This window comes from Arvicanthis niloticus, chromosome 6 (genome assembly GCF_011762505.2).
Source record: "Arvicanthis niloticus isolate mArvNil1 chromosome 6, mArvNil1.pat.X, whole genome shotgun sequence".
Classification (NCBI taxonomy): domain Eukaryota; kingdom Metazoa; phylum Chordata; class Mammalia; order Rodentia; family Muridae; genus Arvicanthis; species Arvicanthis niloticus.
The window spans coordinates 52764187-52786691 of record NC_047663.1 but is presented as its reverse complement, the minus strand read 5'-3'; the positions used below and the strand labels follow the sequence as shown (position 1 = coordinate 52786691).

General features: G+C 47.5%; 2 protein-coding genes and 4 non-coding genes across 6 annotated transcripts; 2 read left to right on the top strand and 4 right to left on the bottom strand.

Annotated features, from left to right (window-relative positions):
* Positions 1–3008: 3008 nt before the first annotated feature.
* Positions 3009–9140, top strand: Aurkb (aurora kinase B). The gene is made up of 8 exons (XM_034506048.2): positions 3009–3324; positions 5168–5270; positions 5351–5420; positions 5576–5767; positions 5927–6065; positions 6149–6297; positions 7754–7928; positions 8362–9140. Exons 1-8 carry the CDS (start codon positions 3277–3279, stop codon positions 8533–8535), a joined length of 1050 nt encoding a protein of 349 aa, XP_034361939.1. The 5' UTR covers positions 3009–3276; the 3' UTR covers positions 8536–9140.
* Positions 9141–17389: 8249 nt separating this feature from the next.
* On the top strand, positions 17390–19672 carry Borcs6 (BLOC-1 related complex subunit 6). Its single transcript, XM_034508048.2, has one exon. It carries the CDS (start codon positions 17883–17885, stop codon positions 18963–18965), a length of 1083 nt encoding a protein of 360 aa, XP_034363939.1. The 5' UTR covers positions 17390–17882; the 3' UTR covers positions 18966–19672.
* Positions 19673–20414: 742 nt separating this feature from the next.
* On the bottom strand, positions 20415–20488 carry Trnai-aau (transfer RNA isoleucine (anticodon AAU)). Its single transcript has one exon. It is a non-coding gene; the product is annotated as a tRNA-Ile (tRNA).
* A 345-nt stretch (positions 20489–20833) lies between these two features.
* Positions 20834–20907, bottom strand: Trnat-agu (transfer RNA threonine (anticodon AGU)). The gene has a single exon. It is a non-coding gene; the product is annotated as a tRNA-Thr (tRNA).
* A 215-nt stretch (positions 20908–21122) lies between these two features.
* Positions 21123–21204, bottom strand: Trnas-gcu (transfer RNA serine (anticodon GCU)). The gene has a single exon. It is a non-coding gene; the product is annotated as a tRNA-Ser (tRNA).
* A 404-nt stretch (positions 21205–21608) lies between these two features.
* Trnaw-cca (transfer RNA tryptophan (anticodon CCA)) lies at positions 21609–21680 on the bottom strand. Its single transcript has one exon. It is a non-coding gene; the product is annotated as a tRNA-Trp (tRNA).
* Between the last annotated feature and the right edge of the window lie 825 nt (positions 21681–22505).

Below are 22505 nucleotides of genomic sequence, written 5' to 3'. Positions count from 1 at the left end.
GTGCAAACCACATCGGTCTTGTACTTGGAGTGATCACCCTGCCTCTGCCTCCAAAGTGCTGGGATTACAGGAGTGAATGAGCCACCATGGAGTTGGCGCCACATTTTTTAAAGTGCTTTTGGTCATCTCTGAGTACCTTGGGTAGAACACCGAGTATTGCATATAAACGTTACTTCTCCCAACTTCTCCCTGGGTGCCTGGAACCACTAGCATGTTTGCTGCCTTCAACTTGCTTTTAAAAGGATAAAAACTGTCTGGAGCTCAGTCTGTTATCTGTCCTAAGCAGGTTGTGATAAGGGTTTAGGGTCCCCGTGGGGAGAGGAGCGACAGGTCCTCTCCACTCAGGAATCCTATACAGGATTGACTGTGAGATGGTTAGTTCCCCCAGAAGGGAGACAGTACGCCAGAGACAGAGGTTTGATATTTAAATGCTCTTTAATAATGCACAGCAAACAATATATTATCACCAATGCTAAAGCTATTGTAACAACGAGGTATTGCCACATTTCCTATGCATTGACTCTATCAATGTCAGCACAGTTAACAAATAATAAATTGTTAATTACCAAAGAAATAAGCATAGCAATAAGTACATCATTATTCATGAGTTACACGACCTGAGTCCTTATGACTGCAGTTTCCAGCAGCTCAGGTCCAGAGAGTGCCTGACCACAAAGTTGGAGGCTTCAGTCTCTCAGCTGTCTCCTTGATGATCTGGTGCAGAGTGCTCGATCTCTTCAGCTGCAGAGGAGGCCTGAATGGAGGATCATGCTAGCCAGCCATGGCTACCAGTGTGATGAAGTGCTCCGGCCGGGGTCTCCTCTTTTATGCTTGAATTGGGGTTACTGCTGACATACATGGCAGATAACCAGATGTGTCTGGTTATCTGTGGGCTATGACTTCATTGCAGGTGGGCTTTTAATTATCATCATATTTTAAAACATGTCCAAACTTGTTTTCTGTCCAGATTTGTTTTCTTTCTGATTACAATATGGAGTCAGCTTTGTTAAGGACCTGCTCCTTACAAAAACCAAAGAAAGCTGAAAAGCAGGAAGTGAAAGAGAAACCCAAGCTAGCACACTCAGCTGCCCAACCCATGTCGGCACCACACACAAATGCACACAAGCCTCGTTTTCACAGAAAGATAGCTTCCTATCCTAACTCTTCTTTGCTCCTCCAGCTATCGCTCTGTCATGCGGCCGGGGTTCCTGGTGAGGAATTCGGGCCTCAGAATATGACCTACAAGGCAGACGCCCTCCCTCCTGGGTCTTGCCCTGTCTTGTGCCAGACCAGTCACTTTGTCACATGTACCAAGACCATGGCATACAGTGGGCTGGTCTTTGTTGTAGAAGTTGTATATACCAGAGCTTTGGAATCCCAAAATAGTTATGTTCTTCCTGACCATATGAAACATCAGCCCTTAGCATGAGAATGAGAAAATACCCCTCGTGGCCACCTTCAGTGTGACTTGGCCAGCAGAGGCCATCTCTGCCATGACTCAAGGGATAGAAGGAAAATCAAGAGCTAATTCATCAGGAATTGCCAACTCATAGAATTAGAAAACAGATTTAGTTTATATATTTTTTGGAGTTGAAAGCTCACACTGTAGGCTGGAGCTCCTAGCAATCCTTCTGCCTTAGGCTCCAGAGTGCTGGAATTACAAGCCTACTGTTAGAAACCTTTCAGGGTTTTTAAGAACAAAATAGTAACAACACATAAGCAAAAAACGTGCAGGAGAGTGGATTTTGAGTGTGCCTAGCCCAGGAATGGAGACCACGCCACGAGCTGAAAGTGTGTCCTAGGAAAACGGATACTTAAGAAAATACAAAAGGATGAAACCAGCTGGGCTCCACAGTGGTGAGATAATTAAAAATTCAAGGCCAGCCTGGGCTATTTAGTGAATTAAAGGCCAACCTGGGCTGAAAAGAGAGACCTAGTCTTGAATAACCAAAAGCCAAATACAAAACAGACAGGTAGGACAGAGAATCCAGAAATTCAGTTCCCTATTCATGATTTCTACACCCGCAGATTCAACTAACTGTTGTCTGTCTGTCTGTCTGTCTGTCTGTCTAACCTACACATCTGCCCATCTCATCTAGAAGACTGCATCTGTGTGAGTAGTGTTATCTCTAACCTGCCCCCATCATACTCCCTAACCAAGGTCTTACTGCAGCCTCACAGTGTTTTTGTCCTATTAGGTAGTTAGGTGATCTAGGAATTAATCAACGAACCCTAGAGAATTCCAAACCCTATGCAAATAATATGTCATATACAATATTATGTCTGTGTATATAATAGACCTGAGCATCTACTTGAATTGGGTATTATGGGGCGTTGTAAAGGCAATACACCAAAGATACTAAAAAAAGATTGTACTTTCAAAGATCATATTAAGGGTACCATTTAAATTTTCGTGTAAACCAGACAATTTAACCAATGCCGTCGGAGAGAACTCCGTCATACTAATATTTACTTCATATATTATTATTATGGTTATTATTATTATTATTATTATTATTATTATTATTATTATTATTATTATTATTGGGTCTTTGAGATAGGGTTCCACAGCGGCCAACCTGCTTTAAATCCCCCTCCCTCCGCTCCTCCTATCCCACTCCCCTTTCATCCCCACTGGTCTCTTATTCCCGCCCCCTACCCCACCCCCATCCCCCCCAACACACACACACACACACACACACACACACACACACACACACACACACACACACACACACACACACACACACACACCACCTTCTCTGGTCTCCCCAATTTAAATATTTAATTTTTTATAACTAGGAATTGGAGCGTGCACGCCTTGGGACACAGTCTCAACGTAGAAAAAGAATCCTCTTAAGCCACACCTTCATTCTGGCTCAGTGATCTACGTCACAGAAATCGTAACCAATGAGAGTGGGCTGGGCTGGCGGCTCAGCCAATGGGCCTAGAGCGGGAGATTCGAAAGAGTCCGGGTCGCGGAGTCTGGAGGCAGGTTCTCCGTGCGCGAGCCCCCAGCGACGTAGATCGTGGCTTTGCCGGCGACTGCGGAGGCCGCAGTGATCCACCGGGTCGAGTTCCGTTGGGCGGGTCCACGTGCCCGCCGATCCGCCTAGAAGGAGAGGTGGCAGGAAAGCGCCGGACCTTGGCTGCCTGCTGATTCTCTTCCTTCCGCCCGCCCAGGCTTGCACTCCCCGAGAAATCTGCCTCTGCATCTCTTGCCTTCACTGTTGTTTCCCTCTCTGCCCAGCTCCCCTCCCGCTTTTGCCCTGGAGAATGGCTCAGAAGGAGAACGCCTACCCGTGGCCCTACGGCTCAAAGACGGTAAGGTCGGCCACATTCCCCGCCCCACCTCCCCCGGAAGAGGAGTCCATGGAGATAGAGACTGGGCCCTGCCAATGGCTGGACTCTTAAGCGTTTCTGATGTGTGGGCTCCAAGAGTTTGCTTGCAAAACTCAGTCTGATCACTTGCAGTCTTGCCGCAGCAGACGTTGCCAACCTGAATCTCAGGGCTTCGGTAGAGCTGAGCCTGCTTGTCACATACAAGTAATAGTTGGGACTGAGCAGGCATCATTGTGCTTTCGGGTCGTGAATTCCACTCTCGAGTCTGAAAAAAGTTAACTACGCAGAAAATAGATGATAAAATATATATAAGTTACGGTTTAAAAGGTCCGGAATGTTCTAAATATTTGTGTATGATCCTGGGTATGAAACCCAGAGTTTCCAAGTTTTGATGTACCATTCAGCTCTGGAATTTATCTTAATGAGCGGTGGGAAGTAAGAATTGAAGTAGAAGTCTGGCGGTGATGACTGGCGCACGCCTTTAATCCCAGCACTTGGGAGGCAGAGGCAGGCGGATTTCTGAGTTCGAGGCCAGCCTGGTCTACAGAGTGAGTTCCAGGACAGCCAGGGCTACACAGAGAAATCCTGTCTCGAAAAACCAAAAAAAAAAAAAAAAAAAAAAAAAAAGAATTGAAGTAGATTTGAAATGCTGTGTGTGTGTGTGTGTGTGTGTGTGTGTGTGTGTGTGTGTGTGTTTGTGTGTGTTTGTATTTGTACGTATATGAACACACATGCCAATTTGTACCGGTATCACTGAGGGAGGTTTGTAGGCACACTGGGGCCTTCTCTTGGCTGAAGAAAGGAGGTGGTGCACACCTGTAATACAGACCGGCCTCCCCCAAATGAGGAGCCCTTCACTGTATAGTCTGTTCCCTGTTGGTGGGACCTGAGCATCCTGGACAGTCCATCTGTTCCCTTGTCCCAGCTTCCACCACTATGGAAAGAGTGGAGTCTGGATGAGACAACACTGTTACTTTCGCTACTTATCTCTATCTCTATTACTCAGAGAACTTTGAAAGTGAAGTGTAAACGTATCTTTTATTCTAATTGTCATCCCTGAGATTCACAGTGTGCCTAGATATCCCGAAACCCCCAAGACCATCAGTATCCCTATGGTCTGTTCCTATAAAGGATGAAGTTGTGTTGCGACTCCATAGGCTCCAGCTGTTAATAAGCCTGGGTCAAGATGGTGATGTATATAGAATTATCCAGACGTGCCTGAGGTGTGTGAGGGGCAGGGGAATTGTTAAGTGGTGTATTGAGTCTTTTGCCTCTTGTCTTGGGTTGTTTTTTTTTTTTTTTTTTTAATTCGCTTTTTAATTTTTTTTGTGGGGAGGGTGATATGATGTTAAAACAAGGTCTTATTTAGCTCAGGCTGTAGGCTGACCTTGAACTCCTAATCAGGAGACTCCACCTCCTAAGTGCTAGGGTTATGGATGTGTGCCATGTGCCAGGATGCTCTCAAGTTGTTTTATTTTTTAAATATTTTACTTTTTAAGTTTACTTTTGTTTTTTTTTAGACAGTGTTTCACTGTGTAGCCCCGGCCATCCTGGAACTCACTCTGTAGACCAGGCTGGCCTCGAACTCAGAAATCTGCCTGCCTCTGCCTCCCAAGTGCTGGGATTAAAGGCGTGCACCACCACTGCCCAGCCAGTTGTTTCTTAATAACCCTTTTCTCTTGGGGCAATGAGCAGATTCTTGGCTATTGTTCCTTGAACTGTGAGTGGACAGGTTAAAGAATCTGTAGCTGAAATGCGGCTTGTAGGACATTGCAGTCAGGTTACAGGGACAAGGATACCCTCAGAGTCACCCTTTGCTCCGCAGTCTCAATCTGGCCTGAACACCTTGCCCCAGAGAGTCCTATGGAAGGAGCCGGCCACGACATCTGCGCTTGCCCTCATGAACCGGTCCAACAGCCAGTTCACAGGTACCTGGGACAGTGGGGAGAGGGTGTGAGCTGGGAATGTCGAAGGAGAGACTCGACAGACATAACTGCTCTTTCCTTAGCTGCCCCTGGCCAGGAGTTAGCTGAGAGCAAGAGTCAGGGCTCCACAGCCTTGCAAGGATCCCAGAGCAGGTATGGGAACATGAACAGTGATGGGGTAGAAACAGGGGGAGGATAAGGGGAGCACAGACAGTGAGAGATCAACCACCTCTGGAATCTGAGCCAGCCAGCACTGAGCCAGCTAATCCACCCTCCCCCATCCCACCCACCCACCCTTTTCTAATCAGGCAGCCTTTCACTATTAACAACTTTGAGATTGGGCGTCCTTTGGGCAAAGGCAAATTTGGAAATGTGTACTTGGCTCGGGAGAAGAAAAGCCGTTTCATCGTGGCACTAAAGATCCTCTTCAAGTCTCAGATTGAAAAGGAGGGCGTGGAGCACCAGCTTCGACGAGAGATCGAAATCCAGGCGCACCTGAAGTACGCTGTCACCCCTGACCCTCTGCTAACCCGATCACCTCACATTACTGTTCCGAGATCCCAGCCCTGTCTTCCTCCACCTAGCTCCTCCTTAAGTCTCTGCAGTCTGCCCGGCTCCTAGATACAGCCTGAAGCTTCTTTTCTCCTTGCATCTCCCAGACATCCCAACATTCTGCAGCTCTACAACTACTTCTATGACCAGCAGAGGATCTACTTGATACTGGAATATGCCCCCCGGGGGGAACTCTACAAGGAATTACAGAAGAGCCGAACCTTCGATGAGCAGCGGACTGCCACGGTCAGGGCTCAGTGTGGGCTATGAGGTGGGGCTGTTGTGCTGGAAGCTGGGAGCCTGATTCCCTGTTGTATGGACCCTCACAGATCATGGAGGAACTGTCAGATGCCCTGATGTACTGCCACAAGAAGAAGGTGATTCACAGAGACATAAAGCCCGAGAACCTGCTGTTAGGTCTACAAGGAGAGCTGAAGATTGCAGATTTTGGATGGTCTGTGCATGCCCCATCCCTGAGGTATGGAGGGACTGAGGTGGGGGTTTGGGGGGGAGGGGGCACCTGTTCCTGATGTGAGGCTGCCACATTCTTTATAAAAGTCTTCAGTATCTTCTTCGTCAGGAACATTTGGGGTTTTTCTCCTTGCAGTATAGACATAGTGATATCTTTACAGAAATAGGTGACTCAAGAACTCATGCCCCGCTGAGCAGTGGTGGCACATGCCTTTAATCCCAGCACTTGGGAGACAGCAGCAGGTGGGTTTCTGAGTTGAGGCCAGCCTGGTCTACAGAATGAGTTCCAGGACAGCCAGGACTACACAGAGAAACCCTGTCTTGAAAAACAAAACAAAACAACAACAACAACAACAACAAAAAAATTCATGCCCTGAATTTTCTACTTTTTTTTTTTTTTCATATTATTAAATATAGTGGGCCCTCACTCACCATGTTGTTGAGAAAACTCCCACATGACAGACTGAAAGCTGATTGGTTGACTGAGCCAGGGTCTGGTCTTAGTAGCACAGGATGACTTCAAACACTCTATATAGCCAAAGACACCTTCTGATTTTCCTTGCCTCTACCTCCATACCTCCAAACATTCTAGGATTACAGGCATGTATCACCATGCCAAGTTTACCAGTGCAAAACCCTGTTCTTTATAAGGAGATATGGCCTCATTATGTTGTTTTAAAGGCCCATGAGTGGCTGGTATTCCAGACATACCCTGCCATACCTGCTTACCCATGTCACATTTTATTTGGTTTGGCTTGGTTTGGTCCTACAGTATTGGGGGTGGAACCAAGGGTCTTGACTCTGCTAGGCTCCATGCTAGCTCTCTGACTCATCTACAGCCCTCAAAACCTCTTCCCAGTTTTTAGACAAGAGTACCCTGCAACCCAAGATGGCCTCCAACTGACAATCTTAGGTCAACTGCCCAAGTGTTGGGATTAAGCCAGGTGTTGTGGCACACACCTTTAAATCCAGCTGTAAGGGGGCAGTGGTAAGTAGTGGTCATCGGGGTAACACAGATGAAGTCAAGGCCAGTGAGTTCCAGGCCAGCAAAGAATATAGAGAGAGATCCTGTCTCAAAGCAACAAAGCCAAACACCAAGTGTTGGGATTAGATGTGTATATCTGAGCGAGTATCTGACAACCCCTTCATTATTTACTTCTTCAGGGTATTGCACAGTAAAATATATAATCTGATTTATTTAAGTAGCATATGCTTGGTGGGTGTTGGTGTTTTCTGTTTTTTCTTTGACATAAGCATTGACCTCGTCTTTGATTTGTTTTATTTATTAAGATAATTCATTGGTGTGACCATGCTGGCACCATACATGCCCACCTCTGGCATTTGGCTTCTATCATTACCATCCAGAGTACATCCTGGGGTCTCTGGGCTGCCTACTGTCAAGTAAGGGAAAAGAGAAGCCGTCTGACTTCTGGGACTCTCTACCTTTTCCCTCATGCCACCAGGAGGAAGACCATGTGCGGCACCCTGGACTATCTGCCCCCAGAGATGATTGAGGGGCGCATGCATAATGAAATGGTAGATCTATGGTGCATCGGGGTGCTCTGCTATGAACTGCTGGTGGGGAACCCACCCTTCGAGAGCCCTAGCCACAGTGAGACGTATCGTCGGATTGTCAAGGTTGGGTAGCCACTTGGGCTTTGTGTACTGTAGGAGCCGGGGTCTGGGGACGCACAGAGTGGATATGCACGGCTCTGCAAAAATGTCCCTGCTTTGTAAATATTTTTTATTTATTCTCTGACAACCTCATATATGTGTATAATGTACCTTGATCATATCCACCCCTGAGGACACTTCCCACACCCCTGAACTCCTCCCCAACACATGCCCCGCCTACTTTTCAATCCTCTTTCTTTTTATAGCCCACTAAGAACTGCTGGTTTTGCCTGCATGAGCACCAGCAGCCTACCTGTATCCATGCTCTCAAAAATGACTCCTTTCCCTGGTTGCCACCCACTGCCAAGAACACCTCTCTGGGGATGTCCTCATCCTCTGATGGAACGAGGAATGGTCAAGGTAACACAGATGACACCTTTCCTTTCTCCATCTGCAGGTGGACCTGAAGTTCCCCTCGTCTATGCCTTCGGGGGCCCAGGACCTCATCTCCAAGCTGCTCAAGCATAACCCCTCACAACGGCTACCCCTGGTGCAGGTCTCAGCTCACCCTTGGGTCCGGGCCAACTCACGGAGGGTTCTGCCTCCCTCTGCCCTTCAGCCTGCTTCTTGATTTTTTTTGTCCCTGTCATTTCTCAGTTTTCTTTGTATATATGTCTGTGTATGTGTCGTGAGAAGGGGATGGTAGTTGGAAACTATTCCTAACTCCAGTTCTAGGGGATCTGATCCCTCTTCTGACTGAGCTATAGGCAAAATTAGGCATACATGTGGTACACATATATGCAAGCCAAACATATAAAATTAAAAAAAAAAAAAAACAGTGCTGGAGAGATGGCTCAGCAGTTAAAAGCACTGGCTGTTCTTCCCAAGAACCAACAATTCAATTCTAGCACCATATCGTGCTCACAGCCACTGTCTGTAACACCCAGTCAGTCCTGGGGAATCTGGGCCTTCGAGCCTCTGCAGGCACTAGGCATGGATATGGTATACATGTGTGCAGACAAAATACCCATGCACAGAATTTTAAGAAACCCTCTAGTCTGATTCCTTTCAATTTGTCAAATGTTGAATGTTATTTTAAAAATACTATAAGCCAAAAATGCATTTAATACAATTTTTCTTTGAAACGTGGTATAGCCTAGTCTGTCTTAAATTTAGAAAAAATTACGAAGAACAAAGCATATTTTATAATAAAGTCTTAAATGTTTCATGTTTTTGAATACTGTGGTGGTTTGAATATGCTTGGCCTAGGAAGTGGCACTATTAGGGGAGATGTGGCCTTGTTGGAGGAGGTGTGTCACTGTGGGCATGGGCTTTGAGACCCTAAGACAGAAGTTGGTGCCAGGGACTGGGTTATTGCTGTGATAGGCCTGACCATGCTTTTGTTTAGAGGAATGTGTATCTTAGGACTTTGGAAAGCAGTGGAATGTTTAAGTGGGGCTTAATAGGCCATACTAGTAAGAATACAGAAGATGGCGGAGCCGAGGGTGATCTGAACTGTTGCCTGAAGAGGTTTCAGAGAATTTTATAATTTGGCCTGGAGTCTATTCTTGGGATGTTTTGGTGAAGAATCTGGCTGCTTTTGTGCCCTTCTCTGAAGAATCTGCCTGAAGCTAAGGTGAAAAGATTCAGATTAATTGCATTGACAAAAGAAGTCTCAAAAAAGCCCAGCAGAGACTTTGCCCTCTGGTTTACTCTCATGAAGAGCATTTTGATGAAGCATAGCAAGCTTAGAAAGGAAACAAGCTGAGCAGTGGTGGCGCACACCTTTAATCCCAGCACTTGGGAGGCAGAAGGTAGGTGGATTTCTGAGTTTGAGGCCAGCCTGGTCTATAGAGTGAGTTCCAGGACAGCCAGGGATACACAGAGAAACTCTGTCTCCGGGGAAAAACAAACAAAAAAGAATAGAAGGGACTACTGAGACAATTAATGGTTAGTTGGAATTAAGACATTGGCATCACTGAGGTGAAATCTGGGAACTGTTTTCTGAGAGCTGCAGCTGGAACTTGGTAATGTGTAAGAGTCACCCAGGTGGTACTGCTTTTGAAGGCATGAAGAGCAGCTGAGGCTTGGCACTGTGAGAGGCCATGGAAGGCCATTAGTGCAGGTGCAGCCTTAATTGCAGCTGATGGCCCAGGACTAAAGGGGTCATGCAAAGAGGTTGGCACCATTAAGGGAGCCTATGACAGGCTATTTGTAAAGCCTGGTTGTAGCGGAAGACCCCAGCGTATTGGAGGTGCCAGTACCACGGGGTGATCACTAAGAGCAGCAGCATCAGTGGGGTGGAGTCAACCACTGCCTAGAGTGCTGCAGAGAACAGAGCTGGAGAAGTGACCCAAGCCTTTGGAGGAGCCTAGAAGATCAAGTGTAGATCCCAGACATTGGAACAAGAAGCTGTAACGGTGAAGTTGCCTTGGATTTGCCAAAATGTTAAGAGATGTCAGAGCTGTGGGATATCTGCCAAGAAAAGCTGCTAACGGGGGGTAGGGGGTGGGGGTGGGGGTGGGGGTGGAACCAGCTTAAGAGAATGAAGTTTATTGCTGCCGAATGCCAGATCTGTCAACACCAGTCACAAGGATGAAAGGAGTTGGAGACCTGAAGAGCCCTTTGACATGGGACCTGGAGACATGGAGTTTGGAGTTTGCCCAGCTGGTTTTCTGCCTTGCTTTGTTCCAGTTTTTTCTCACCATAACGTTTTGGATTGGTAATGTATATCCTCTGATGTTGGAAGTATGTGATCTGCTTGATTTTGATTTCTTAGAGGATTACATTTAACAGCGTATATGAATAGCAGACGTTTGAACTTGCAGAGACTGTCATAGACTATGGGACTTTTGAAGTTGGATTAAATGTATTGCGCATTATGCTATGCTGAAGTATGGCCCCATAGACTCCTGTGTTTGAACAAGCCTATGGGGCCATGGAGTGGAATATGCTTTAAATATGCTTGGCCCAGAGAGTGGCACTATTAGGAGGTGTGGCCTTGAAGGAAGTGTGTCACTCTGGGGTTGGACTTTGAGACCCTCGTCCTAGCCACGTGGGAGTCAGTCTTCTGTTTGCCTTTGGAACAAGATGTAGAACTCCCAGCTCCTCCAGTGCCATGCCCACCTGGACGCTGCCATGCTTCCATGATGATAATGGACTGAACCTCAGAACCAGTAAGCCCCAATTAAATGTTGTCTTTTATAAAAGTTGCCGAGGTCATGGTGTCTCTTTACAGCAATGTGGAAGCCTGTATGAAAGTAAAAAATTGTTCGTATATTTTGTCAATATTGTGAAGCCAGCAGGTGGTGGTGCATGCTTTTAATACCAGCACCGAGGAAGCAGAGGCAGGTGGATCTCTGTGAGTTCGAGGCCAGCTTGGTCTACAGATCAAGGTTCCAGGACAACCAGGGACACACAGAAAAACCCTGTCTTGGGGAGTTTTGAAGCCAAACACCAGGTTAGTTTGGCATATGCGTGCACGGTACTCAGGAGGCTGAGTCAGAATAATCACCACAAGTGTGAGGACAGCATGGCCTGCGTATCAAGCTCCAGGTATCACCTGGTAACACAAGCAAAGCCTTCTGCCTGCTCTTGGGACTCTTTTCTTCCCGTTGGGTTGCCACATCCAACTTTGATTTGAATGTTTTTGCTTCTTCTTAATGTATTTTATTTTGTCATGTTTGGATGTTATTTCTTGGACGCCTGCTCTTTTCTAATGAGAGACAGAAATGGGGTGGAGCCAGAGGTGAAGAGAGGTGGGGACAACCTGGGAGGAGCAGAGGTGGGGGAAACTATAATAGGATAGATATATTGTGTGGGAAAGTAATCTCCTTCAATTAAAGAAAAAAAAATTATTAAAAAAAAAGTCAAATATGGCCAGTCAGTGTGAAACAGACCTTTAATCTAGTGCTTAGGAGGCAGAAGCAAGCAGATCTGAGTTGGAGGCTAGCTTGGTCTATCTAGTGAGTTCCAGACCAGCCAAGACTACATAGTGAGATTCTGTCCCAAAAAACTAAAAATGTTAAGCGGCGAGAACCATGGCTTCTCCTCCAGAGACTTATCTGGCAGAGCACGAACATCTCTAAGTTTAGCTCCGTGGTATCCTGGCCTCGGGCCCCAGGCACAGACTTACATACAGGCAGACCATTCATACACACTTAAACATTAAAAAGTCCTGGTCATGTCATGGGAAGTGGTCCATGCCTTTAATCTCAGCCTTTGAGAAATAGAAGCAAGAGGATTGTCATGAGTTCAAAGCCAGCCTGGTGTACATGGTGAGATCCAAGCCAGCCTTGGCCACAGAGTGAGATCAAAATTACAGAAAGCAGCCGGGCGGTGGTGGTGGTGCACGCCTTTAATCCCAGCATTTGGGAGGCAGAGGCAGGCGGATTTCTGAGTTCGAGGCCAGCCTGGTCTACAGAGTGAGTTCCAGGACTACACTGAGAAACCCTGTCTCAAAAAATAAAACAAAACAAAAAAAATTACAGAAAGCTGCATAGTAAGCTGGGCAGCGGTGGCGCACACATTTAGTCTCAGCATTTGGGAGCCAGAGGGGGTGGGTGTCTGACTTTAAGGCCAGCCTGTTCTACAGAGGGAACAACCCAAGCTACAACCTATCTATCGAAAGAAAGAAAGAAAGAAAAAGTGTTTTGAGGACTGTGAGTTAGTTGGCCCAGCAGATAGAGGTGCTTAACACCAAGTGACTGACCCGTGAGGTCCATTGCTGACATGAACTGGGATTCATACGGTGTGTGGAAGGAGGGAGAGCTTGTTATCCTCTGACTTCTGCACACCCCTGGTGTAGGTATGTGGGTGTGTAGACTGTGAAATAGAGTTGGAGTGGGAATGTGAGTTGGAGTGGGAAGAAAGGGTCTAAAGGAAGGAACGGGCGTAGAATGTATATGCCTTGAAAGCAGAAGGGAGAGCTTTCTGCCGAGAGGAAGGGGCAGGAGGGTGGGGTGGAACATCTAAGAACCCTTGGTAGGCAGTTCACAGCCAACTGCAACTCTTCCATGAGATCTGACACTGTTCTGTGGCTTCTACCCATGCACGTGAATAAAAAAAAAAAAAAAATTAAAGACCAAAACATAATGATATACATGTTTGAAAAATCCCACAATTAAATCTATTCTACCATTTGGTCAGGGCCCAATCATTTGCTCCCAAACCCATCAGTCAACAATCAAAACTCCAGAACATGAATCTGGGGACATCAAAAATCCAAACCATAGCACCATCCTATGGACTACTATGGTGTTCTTCGTAAACAGACAAACAAAATTACCTGCATATATGGAAATATACCATGTGTACAAATCAATGCAATTCTTTTGTTTTGTTTTGTTTTTTGTTTTTTTGTTTTTTTGTTTTTTTGAGACAGGGTTTCTCTTTGTAGCCCTGGCTGTCCTAGAACTCACTCTGTAGACCAGGCTAGCCTCGAACTCCGAAATCCGCCTGCCTCTGCCTCCCAAGTGCTGGGATTAACGGCATGCGCCACCACCGCCCGGCTCAATGTAATTCTTTTGTTATTTTTCAAGACAGGGTTTCTCTATGTAGCCCTGGCTGTCCTGGGCTCACTCTCTTTGTAGAGCAGGCTGGCCTCAACTCAGGGATCCCTCTGCTTCTGCCTCCCAAATGCTGGGACTAAAAGCCCAGTCTGTGGGCTCTTGATCTCTTGGGCTCAGCTCTCTGCTGAGTGGGAAGAGCACCTGATGCACTCAAGTAAGAAAGCACACTCCAGAATACAATTATAGTTTTAGAGTAAACAAGAGGACTTCAGAATTTTATGTAATTGGGGTAGGAGAGAGTAGGCCATAGGATAGGACACTTACCAAGCTGTTAACAGTTTCCAGTTTAATGAGACAAGACAGGTGGGGCTGCTGGCACCTGCCTTTAATCCCAGCTTCTGGGAGGAGGAAGCAGACAGTTTTGTGTGAGTTTGAAGCCAGATCTGGTGTATATACACCAGAGCTACATGGATAAATCCTGACTCAAAAAAAAATAAAAAAAATCAGGTCACATAAGTGATGAGCTGGTCGACTTGTGGGTCCCATTAGGTGACCTTGATGGAAAAGACACTGTGGTCACTCCCCCAGCTACTCTTTCCTGCTTGAGTTTGGTGGAACTGGCCCACTCCTGGATTCAATAGTAGCAAGATGGTTTTATCATAATCCGTGCTGTAGAATCTAACTTCCAAGGGTAAAACCTCATAATCCCCGTCTTCCTCAGAGCAGCAGTGGCTGCAGCATCCTCAAGGTTGAGCCTGTTGTAGGTCCCTTCTGGGAGAAGATGGTCGGTCGGAAGAGAGCCATTAGATCCTCACTCAAGATCCCAGGCACTCTTTTGTTTTATTTTATGTACATTGATTGATGTTTTGAATGCATGCATGTCAGTGTAAGGGTGTTGGATATCCTGAAACAGGAGTTAAAGACACTTGTGAGCTGTCCTGTGGGTACTGGAAATTGATCCTTTGGAAGAGCAGCCAGTGCTCTTAACCACTGAGCCATCTCTTCAGCCTTAATTTTTTTTTTTTTCCCCCTCTGGGATGCGGTGAATTGTATTGACGGTACGAGAGAGACTAGGATGCTCTGCGCCCTGTTTGTCAAGAGTGGAAGGCAGCCCTGGTGACCAGGTGAGGGTCTAAGATGGGATCAGAGGGGAGGTGCTCAGTGTGGGGGCTGAGATGGGTCAGGGACCCCTCAGCAATCAAGGACCTACCTCTTCCACTTCTTGTTGGTGTGGAACATGATCTCAGCTATTCCTCCAGTCTGCCTGCATGTGGCCACACTACCCACCACAGTGGGAATGAGCTAAACTTCTGAAACTGCAAGCAAACCCCAATAAGGAACTTTCTTTTATAAGAGTTGCCATGGTGCCAGGTGGTGGTGGCCCACGCCTTTAATCCCAGCACTGGGAGTCAGATCTCTGAATTCCAGGCCAGCATAGTCTACAGAGTGAGTTCTAGGACAGACAAGGCTACAAAGAGAAACCCTGTCTAGAAAAAAAAAAAAAAAAAAGAAAGAAAGAAAGAAAGAAAAAAAAAGGTGCCATGGTCTTGGTGTCTCTTCACAGCAACAGAACACTGACTAAGACAGTGACACAGGAGGCACTGTGGGAAGGCAATAGTATGTGGAACAAATTGGTGAAAAACTAACCAACAGGATCAATCAAATGAGTGACAGCATGCCATTGAGAATGGGAGTTGCTGGTGGGAGTGCAGACTGGTACAGCCATGGGAATCAGTGTGACCCTTTCTCAGGAATCTGGAAATCAGGGTACTTCAAGATCTACCTATACTACTCTTGGGCATATACCCAAAGAAGTCTACATCTTATTACAGAGATACTAGCTCAGCCATGTTCATTTATAACAGAACTGAAAATAGCCATGGACTGATGAATGGGTAATGAAACTGCTCCACTACACAGTGGAATATGATTCAACTATTAAGAAAAAAAGAGATTTTGACACGGCAGGTGAATGGACACAGCTAGAAAAAAAATCATCCTGTATGAGGTAACCCAAGCCTCAAAGACAAACATCCATCGTGTGTTTTCTTTGTGGGTGTTAGCTTTTGATATGTGTACTACAGTCTTAATAAGCCAAGGCTGGGCATTGTGGTGGTTTGAATAAAAATGGCCCCCATAGGCCCATAGGGAGTGGCACTATTAGGAGGTGTGGCCTTGTAAGAGGAGGTGTGTCACTGTCTCTCCTGATGCCTTCAAGATGTAGAGCTCTCAGTACTTCTCAGCCTCCATGTCTGCCGGCAGGCCGTCATGCTTTTTTATATGATGATAATGGACTAAACCTCTGAACTGTAAACCAGCTCCAATTAAATGTTTTCTTTTATAAGAGTTGCCATGAGGGGCTGGAAAGATGACTGTCACTAAGAGAACTGACAGCTCTTCCAGAGGTCCTGAGTTCATTAGTTTGATGGTGGCTCACAACCATCTGTAATGGGATCTTCTGGTGTGTCTGAAGACAGCTACAGTGTACTCAGATACATAAATTAAGTCTTTTTAAAAAACAGCTTGTGTTTGAAAGTATAAGGGTTGGTAGTGACTGAGAAGACAGGAGAACAGAGAATTTTTTTTTAAGTTGCTGTGGTCATGTTGTCTCTTTATAGCAATTGAAACCCAAACTAAGACAGGTGCCTAGACAGGGAAATAGAATATATTGCTATGGAGAGACAAAGGGGAAACTAGGAGGATTAAATGGGTCGGGAAAGAAGGTAAAGGCAGAAGTATGGGCATTTATGCCATTTTAAAACCATATGAAAACTATAGGGCTTCCTAAAATATGCTAAAATATGTACATATATGAAATATAAATGGGGTCACCAAATAGTAGGGAAGACAATGTCCCAACTAAACCTTATGCCACGAGGTAAAACCACCACTGTCACACCAAATGTCATCTTATTTTTTGAAATTTAAAATCCATTTTGGTGGTGGCAAGACACACCTTTGGCATGAAGAGGAAGTAATAGTAATAGCAGAAGACAAAAGACTTGTAAAAGATGACTTCTTTCAAAGGAAAAAGACCTCAAGCAATGAGCAAGGAACATAAGAATAAAATAAAGACAGGGTGGAGGGGCCTGCAAAAGTCTATGTCGGTGCTGGCAAAACCGGAAAGATTCTGCAATTACTATCCACAGTAATTGTACACACTTTCCACACAGGATTCAGTTTCAAAAACAGGAACAAGTCAGGCACGGTGTCGTTCTGCCTTTAACCCCAGCAGTTGGGAGGCAGAGGCACAAGGATCTCTGTGAGGTTGCTGCCAGCCTGGTCTACAGTGCTAGTTCCAGGACAGCCTGGGCTATACAAAGATTATAAACCGAGGAAGAATATTAATGAATTGTTTTGTTAACTAGAAGGGTCCCAAGGCTTTGGTTGTATCTTGTAGTTGACGACTTTTCTACCATCTGATTCCTGCACCACGGCCCTTCGAAAGAATCTCTGCTACAGAAACTACAATGCCCTGGGAAATGCGACTCCTTGGGTCCCCAATCTTTGGTCTCATTGTTGTTAATCCTCTCCCTTCTCATTTATTTTAGCCCTGGTGTCTTCGCTTTGACACTCCCTCCGTGCCCCACCGTTTCTTGTTTATGTCAAATCTCTTTACCTCTGAGGTTTAGGTAAGCCACTCTTCCCTCTGTCAGCAAGATGAGTTGATGCTCTTGATAGTTCTCATCAGAGACCCTTCTCGACTGAGGCCTCAATCACTGCCTTTTTATTTCCCCAAGAGTGATTATCAAAATCTCTAATCCTTTTATCTATGGAATATTTTCTCTTGTGACAACATCTCAATATTATCCTCCAATGAGAGGAACGCTCTACACAGAGGGGACAGGAGGCCGAAAAGTGACAAAAGCACAGGAAAGTCCACAAGCTGCAATTCCCTGCACAGTGAGTCGCTCTGGGGTGCTTCAAAGACCAGTCTGTCAAGGTTTCAAGGATGGAACCAATCAGTCATGTTCCGCTGAGAATTCTGGCTTTATTTCTTTTGGTGCTGTTTTTCTTTCTCGGTTATCTAGCTAGGTTCAGTCCAACCCTGAGCATCCAAGAACCTCTAGAAATCCCAAGAACGATCCCCGGTTGTGTGTGATTGCTAGGCGGTAATTCTGGACAACACCAATGTGGACGTAGAGCTTAAGCTCCGCCCCCGTGGGCTCGGGCGCTTCGGGGTTCGGGTCTTTTAAGATCCGCCCCCTCAACTTTCCGAAAGGGCGGGGCCTCGCGCACAGCTGTCACCTGGAAGAGGCGACCCGACTGGCTTTCACGTGTGTTCTGCAGTTCAATAACAGCCCTCCTTCCGGAACTTCCTGGGGTAGCGACCAATCAGAGAGTCTTTCCTGTCCGGACCATTATCATCCGGCTGCCAATCGGCGCGCCTCCGCCAACGCCCCTTAAAGGCGCCGCTGCTGCTCCGGAGCCTGGCGGAAGACTCGCGGTTCCGGCCCCCACCCGCAGTATGGAGGCCGCCCGGGGGCGGCTCGGGTCGGAGCCGGATCTATCGGTCGGAGCTGAGCACCAGGCCGCGACTTTCGGCGGCAGGCCGTCCGGAACGCCCTCGAAGCCGCTCTCAGTCCGGACGCTATCCAGGGAGGAAGAGGCTGAGAGCGTTGGGGTCGCGAGCCGTCACCCCCGAGCGTCCCCGAAGACTTCGAGCGGCAGCATCGTCCATCGGCCGGAGCTGGACACTTGGGAGGACAAGCCGAGCTCCCGGGCGACGCCGTCAGGGACCGGGGGACGCCGGGGGGCGCCAGGTTCCGAGCACGCCCCGCCCCCGTCCTCCTGGTACCCGGAGCCCGAGCCCAGCGAGCATCAGCCCTCTGCTCTGAGAGTCTGCCGTCGAGGGAGCCCGAGAGGCGTCGAGATGAATATGGAGCTGCCTCAGCAAGAGGGTGAAGACGACGATGACGACGACGACGAGGCAGCGGCGGGTAGGGCTGGCCGCTCGTTCCCCAGCCGCCTTCAGGACAGCCGCAGCCTGGACGGGCTGAGTGGGGCGTGCGGCGGAGGGGGATCTTCATCCAGTGGCGAGGCCGGCGCGGGCGGAGGACGTCGCGCCACCATCTCCAGCCCCCTAGAGCTCGAGGGCACGGTGAGCCGCCACGGCGATCTTACTCACTTTGTCGCCAACAACCTGCAACTCAAGATCCGACTGAGTGGCGCCCCACCATCCCTTCCCCCTGCCTCTGTGCGGCCCTGCCTAACGCCCGCACCCACCCCCACTATCCCTCCCATCGACCCGGACGTGCTGAGGGATCTGGAGCGACTGAGTCGCGAGCTGGGCGGCAGGGTGGACCGTCTGCTTCGCGGGCTGGGTGGTGCGGTGCAGGAGCTGACAGCGTTGAGCGTGGGCTGTATCCAGACCTACCGCGACGCGGTAGACTCCTTAGGTGAAGCCGTGGACATGAGCATCAAGGGCATGTACACCTTGCTTGCGCGCTGCGAGGAGCTGGAACGGGCTTTGCAACCGGTTCAGGGGCTGGCACGCCAAGTCCGAGATATCCGACGCACTCTGGAGGTGTTGGAGGCCCTATGCAAGTGATCAGGAGCATAGAGGAGAGGCCATACCTAACCTGGCCAGACCAGGGTCCAGTAGGACCCTCAGGATTCTTCAAAGAGCCCTGGCGGACACTGCCTGCTGCGGGGAGGCCTGTGCGTTAGAGGTTCTTCCACGAGCATTTAGGGGGCCTGTGCCCATTCTAAGCCTAAGAAGTGCAAATGGGGAAGTTGTGAGCATTTTCCTGGCGGGAAGGGATGTAGCTCTGCTTTTGTTCAGTTGCTCATCTGTAGCTACCCTGCTCTTCCTGACTCTTCTCCCTAAGCTAGAACACCGTCCATGGGAAGAATACAGGTCCTTAGATCTCTGCTGGAGGGTGGGGCAGGCCCGAATGTGTGACCAGAAGAGAACGGAAGAGTCCCCAGCCCCGCTGCGGCTATCCGGAGTCCAGTGGCCACACCTCAAGTGCCAAGGGTTTTAGGAACTTGAGCGGTTCTTGTCCACACAGCCGGGACGGCGAGGGTGCACATCTGCATAACCTGCTTCTTCCCTCTGGTCCCCTAAAATGTCACGGGGTGGAGCTAACGGGAGCACATTTCCTGAAGGAGGGAGAGAGGTGGGGGAGGGAGTGCCTCGCTGCTCTCAGGGTTCAAGTAGAATTGTTACTGGTTTTGAAGCCCACCTGTTGTGGAGAATTCTAATTAATTTTGGCTTTCTGAGTTTTTGTGGAATTAAAGTGCTGCTGCTGCTAAGGCTTGCGCCTGTTTTTGTGTGGGGTCAAAGGGGTTGGGAAGCCAAAGGAATGGGAATGAAGGCCCCTGATGTTAAGTGTTCTGTCTAAACTTGTGACTCATGGAGCTCCGGGAGTTCGAACTGGGAGTGTGGGGGGAGGAAGTCTCAAGCTAGAAGAAGGATATGCATCAGAGCTGAGGGAGATACTTTCATAAAGGGCCCAAAGAGTCAGTACAGCAGAAACACAAGCAAGGGTCTTGAAGGGAAAGGGCTTCACTACTCCCGATGCACAGGTAGACACTGGGCAGATTGGTTATAGAGAAAATATAAACTCTTGACAGCTCTATCCCTGACCTCGCTTCCCTGATCAGAGTTATGTACGATTTGAGACAATTGTATCCCAATCGCAAAGGCGGTCTTCTTACAATTTACATAGCACATTCAGGAACTACATGTTATGATCATAAAAATCCAAGATCACAAAAGTAACGATTTCCACAGTACAAGACATTCCCACATTCTCACAGAATCCAGAACATTTGTTTAGTTGGAACCGTTTCAGTATTAGAAAAACTGCTGTATGGAGTTTTTTTAAATATCTCCTTTTCAGAAAATTATTAAAGCTGCCAGAGCCACCCTGTTAAGAGGTGAATATCAGGAATAAAACCAAACTGTGAGAATTCCATACTTTCATATCATGATTGCTAAGGAGAAAGTAATCATATTGAACAAATGCTTTTCATTTTAAAAAGATGTACGTACTGGCCCGTACGGGGATCGAACCCGCGACCTTGGCGTTATTAGCACCACGCTCTAACCAACTGAGCTAACCGGCCAGAGACAAGAAGTTGTGTATCCTAACACCATGTAAACAGATGGATATATACCCAGTCTGTCTAGAAAATGCATTTTGCTAAACGGAAAAATAAAATATCCAAACTACTCAAATGAAATACTCAAATGAACAAGCAAGCAGAAATTCTGACAAAGCCCAATAGGTGAGATTTTGGCATTTGATTGTTCGTCGGAGCGTAAACTTGACATTCAAGGCTGGACAACACGTTCTAGTAACCGCTCCCAAATACAAAGTCACAAGATGCCAGAGATGCAATGAGTGGAGGGGCGTGACGTGACGTCCAGATCTGGAAACGTTTCTATTTTCTGTAAAATAGAAACCACGTAGGCACCGCTGGGATTCGAACCCAGGATCTCCTGTTTACTAGACAGGCGCTTTAACCAACTAAGCCACGGCGCCTATATGACGTTATGATGCGTTCACTACTTGGCCAGGTCAATTCCAGGGCACATAAAGACAGTTAATTTTTGGCTGTGCTGGAAAAGTACGAGCGAGGGAGCGAAGAACGGAGTGGAAGAAACTGTAGGAGGTGTCTGACTTAGAACCTGAAATTTTATGACATAGACCCTTGTTTCTAGGATACAAAACTGAATGTAGACCTTAGAAGCTACACACGACGAGGATGGGATTCGAACCCACGCGTGCAGAGCACAATGGATTAGCAGTCCATCGCCTTAACCACTCGGCCACCTCGTCCACATATTTATTGGTTGCTTCGGCTTCTCTGAGAGCTCAACTCTTACCCCTGCCGATTAGGCCTTGCGTTTGTAAAAATTCTGTTGATAACTGCAGAGCAAATTCGCAGAGCAATAATGGCTCTGTCTCTCCGCGGCTGGAAACACTGAATACTCCAATTGTGGCTGGCTGTCATTGAGAGTCCTGCTCTCTGCCCAGAATTACCTTGATTATCCAAAAAAATAAATAAATAAATAGAAAATAAATAAATAAAAATTAAAAAAAAAATACTCGCGAGATATATTAACCGGGAGGCGTTGAGATTTGGTGCTCCTGAGCTTTCTCATTCTTGTTCTTTTAAGAGCTGTTTCTTTGATCATTGGGACAAAAATAAAGGACGTTAAATAAAAGTAACAAAAGGGAACTGACCCCGACGTGATTTGAACACGCAACCTTCTGATCTGGAGTCAGACGCGCTACCGTTGCGCCACGAGGCCGGCCGGCCACGGCTGTCGACAGGGACCGACATGACTACTACAGTGAGCCACCCCATCCGCCCACCTGTCTCCATTGATGAATGCTCCTGGAAACACAAAGAATGGACCTTCTCCCCTGGAAGGAAGACCCACAGACTGAACTCTTCAGAGCGAGCAGCTTCACACCTCTTGCTCCATGGCCTCCTCACTCTGTCCCTGGAGTCCTGTGGAAGATCAAGTGGTAGGAGATCAAAGATACTTCTCTCACCCCAAGGGCAAGCACTGGTCTTAGTCCACGATCACACTGTTAAAGCCTGGTCTTAACTGGATCTAGGACACCAGTCTGTTGGTCTCCCCCTCCATCACTCTGTCTTACAAGCGGTTCATCAGGGCTGGGTCTTCTCTCCTTCGGCTGCACACGTTCCCTCACTTCAGCTTTCAACTGTACCTGAGGGCTCCTGACCCTGCCCATAGTTTCCGCCCCAGATGCTTGCTCCTGTTCCCTGGACTAGTCACTTCTCCCTAGGTCTTCTGCAGGTGCCATGTCAGGCCACACTGAAAAGGGCTCATTCTTGACTCTTTCTTCTCCCTCACATTTCCTTCCCAGCTCCCCAGTCCCGTCCGTCCCATCCCCTCAGGAATCCTGCCAATGCCACGTCCGTTCTCTCAACCCTCCAGTGCTGGCTTGCTATAGAAGTTCCTCGATCGCTCACTGGCTTAAAATCAAAGGTTCTTTGATATCCGGATCAAGCCTTACCTTCCCGGATGGGTCCCCAGAGCCCAGAAGTTAAGCTGTTAACGCGTGTGGGCTCTTCGTGTAAGATTCATATAGGCTACTTACATTTA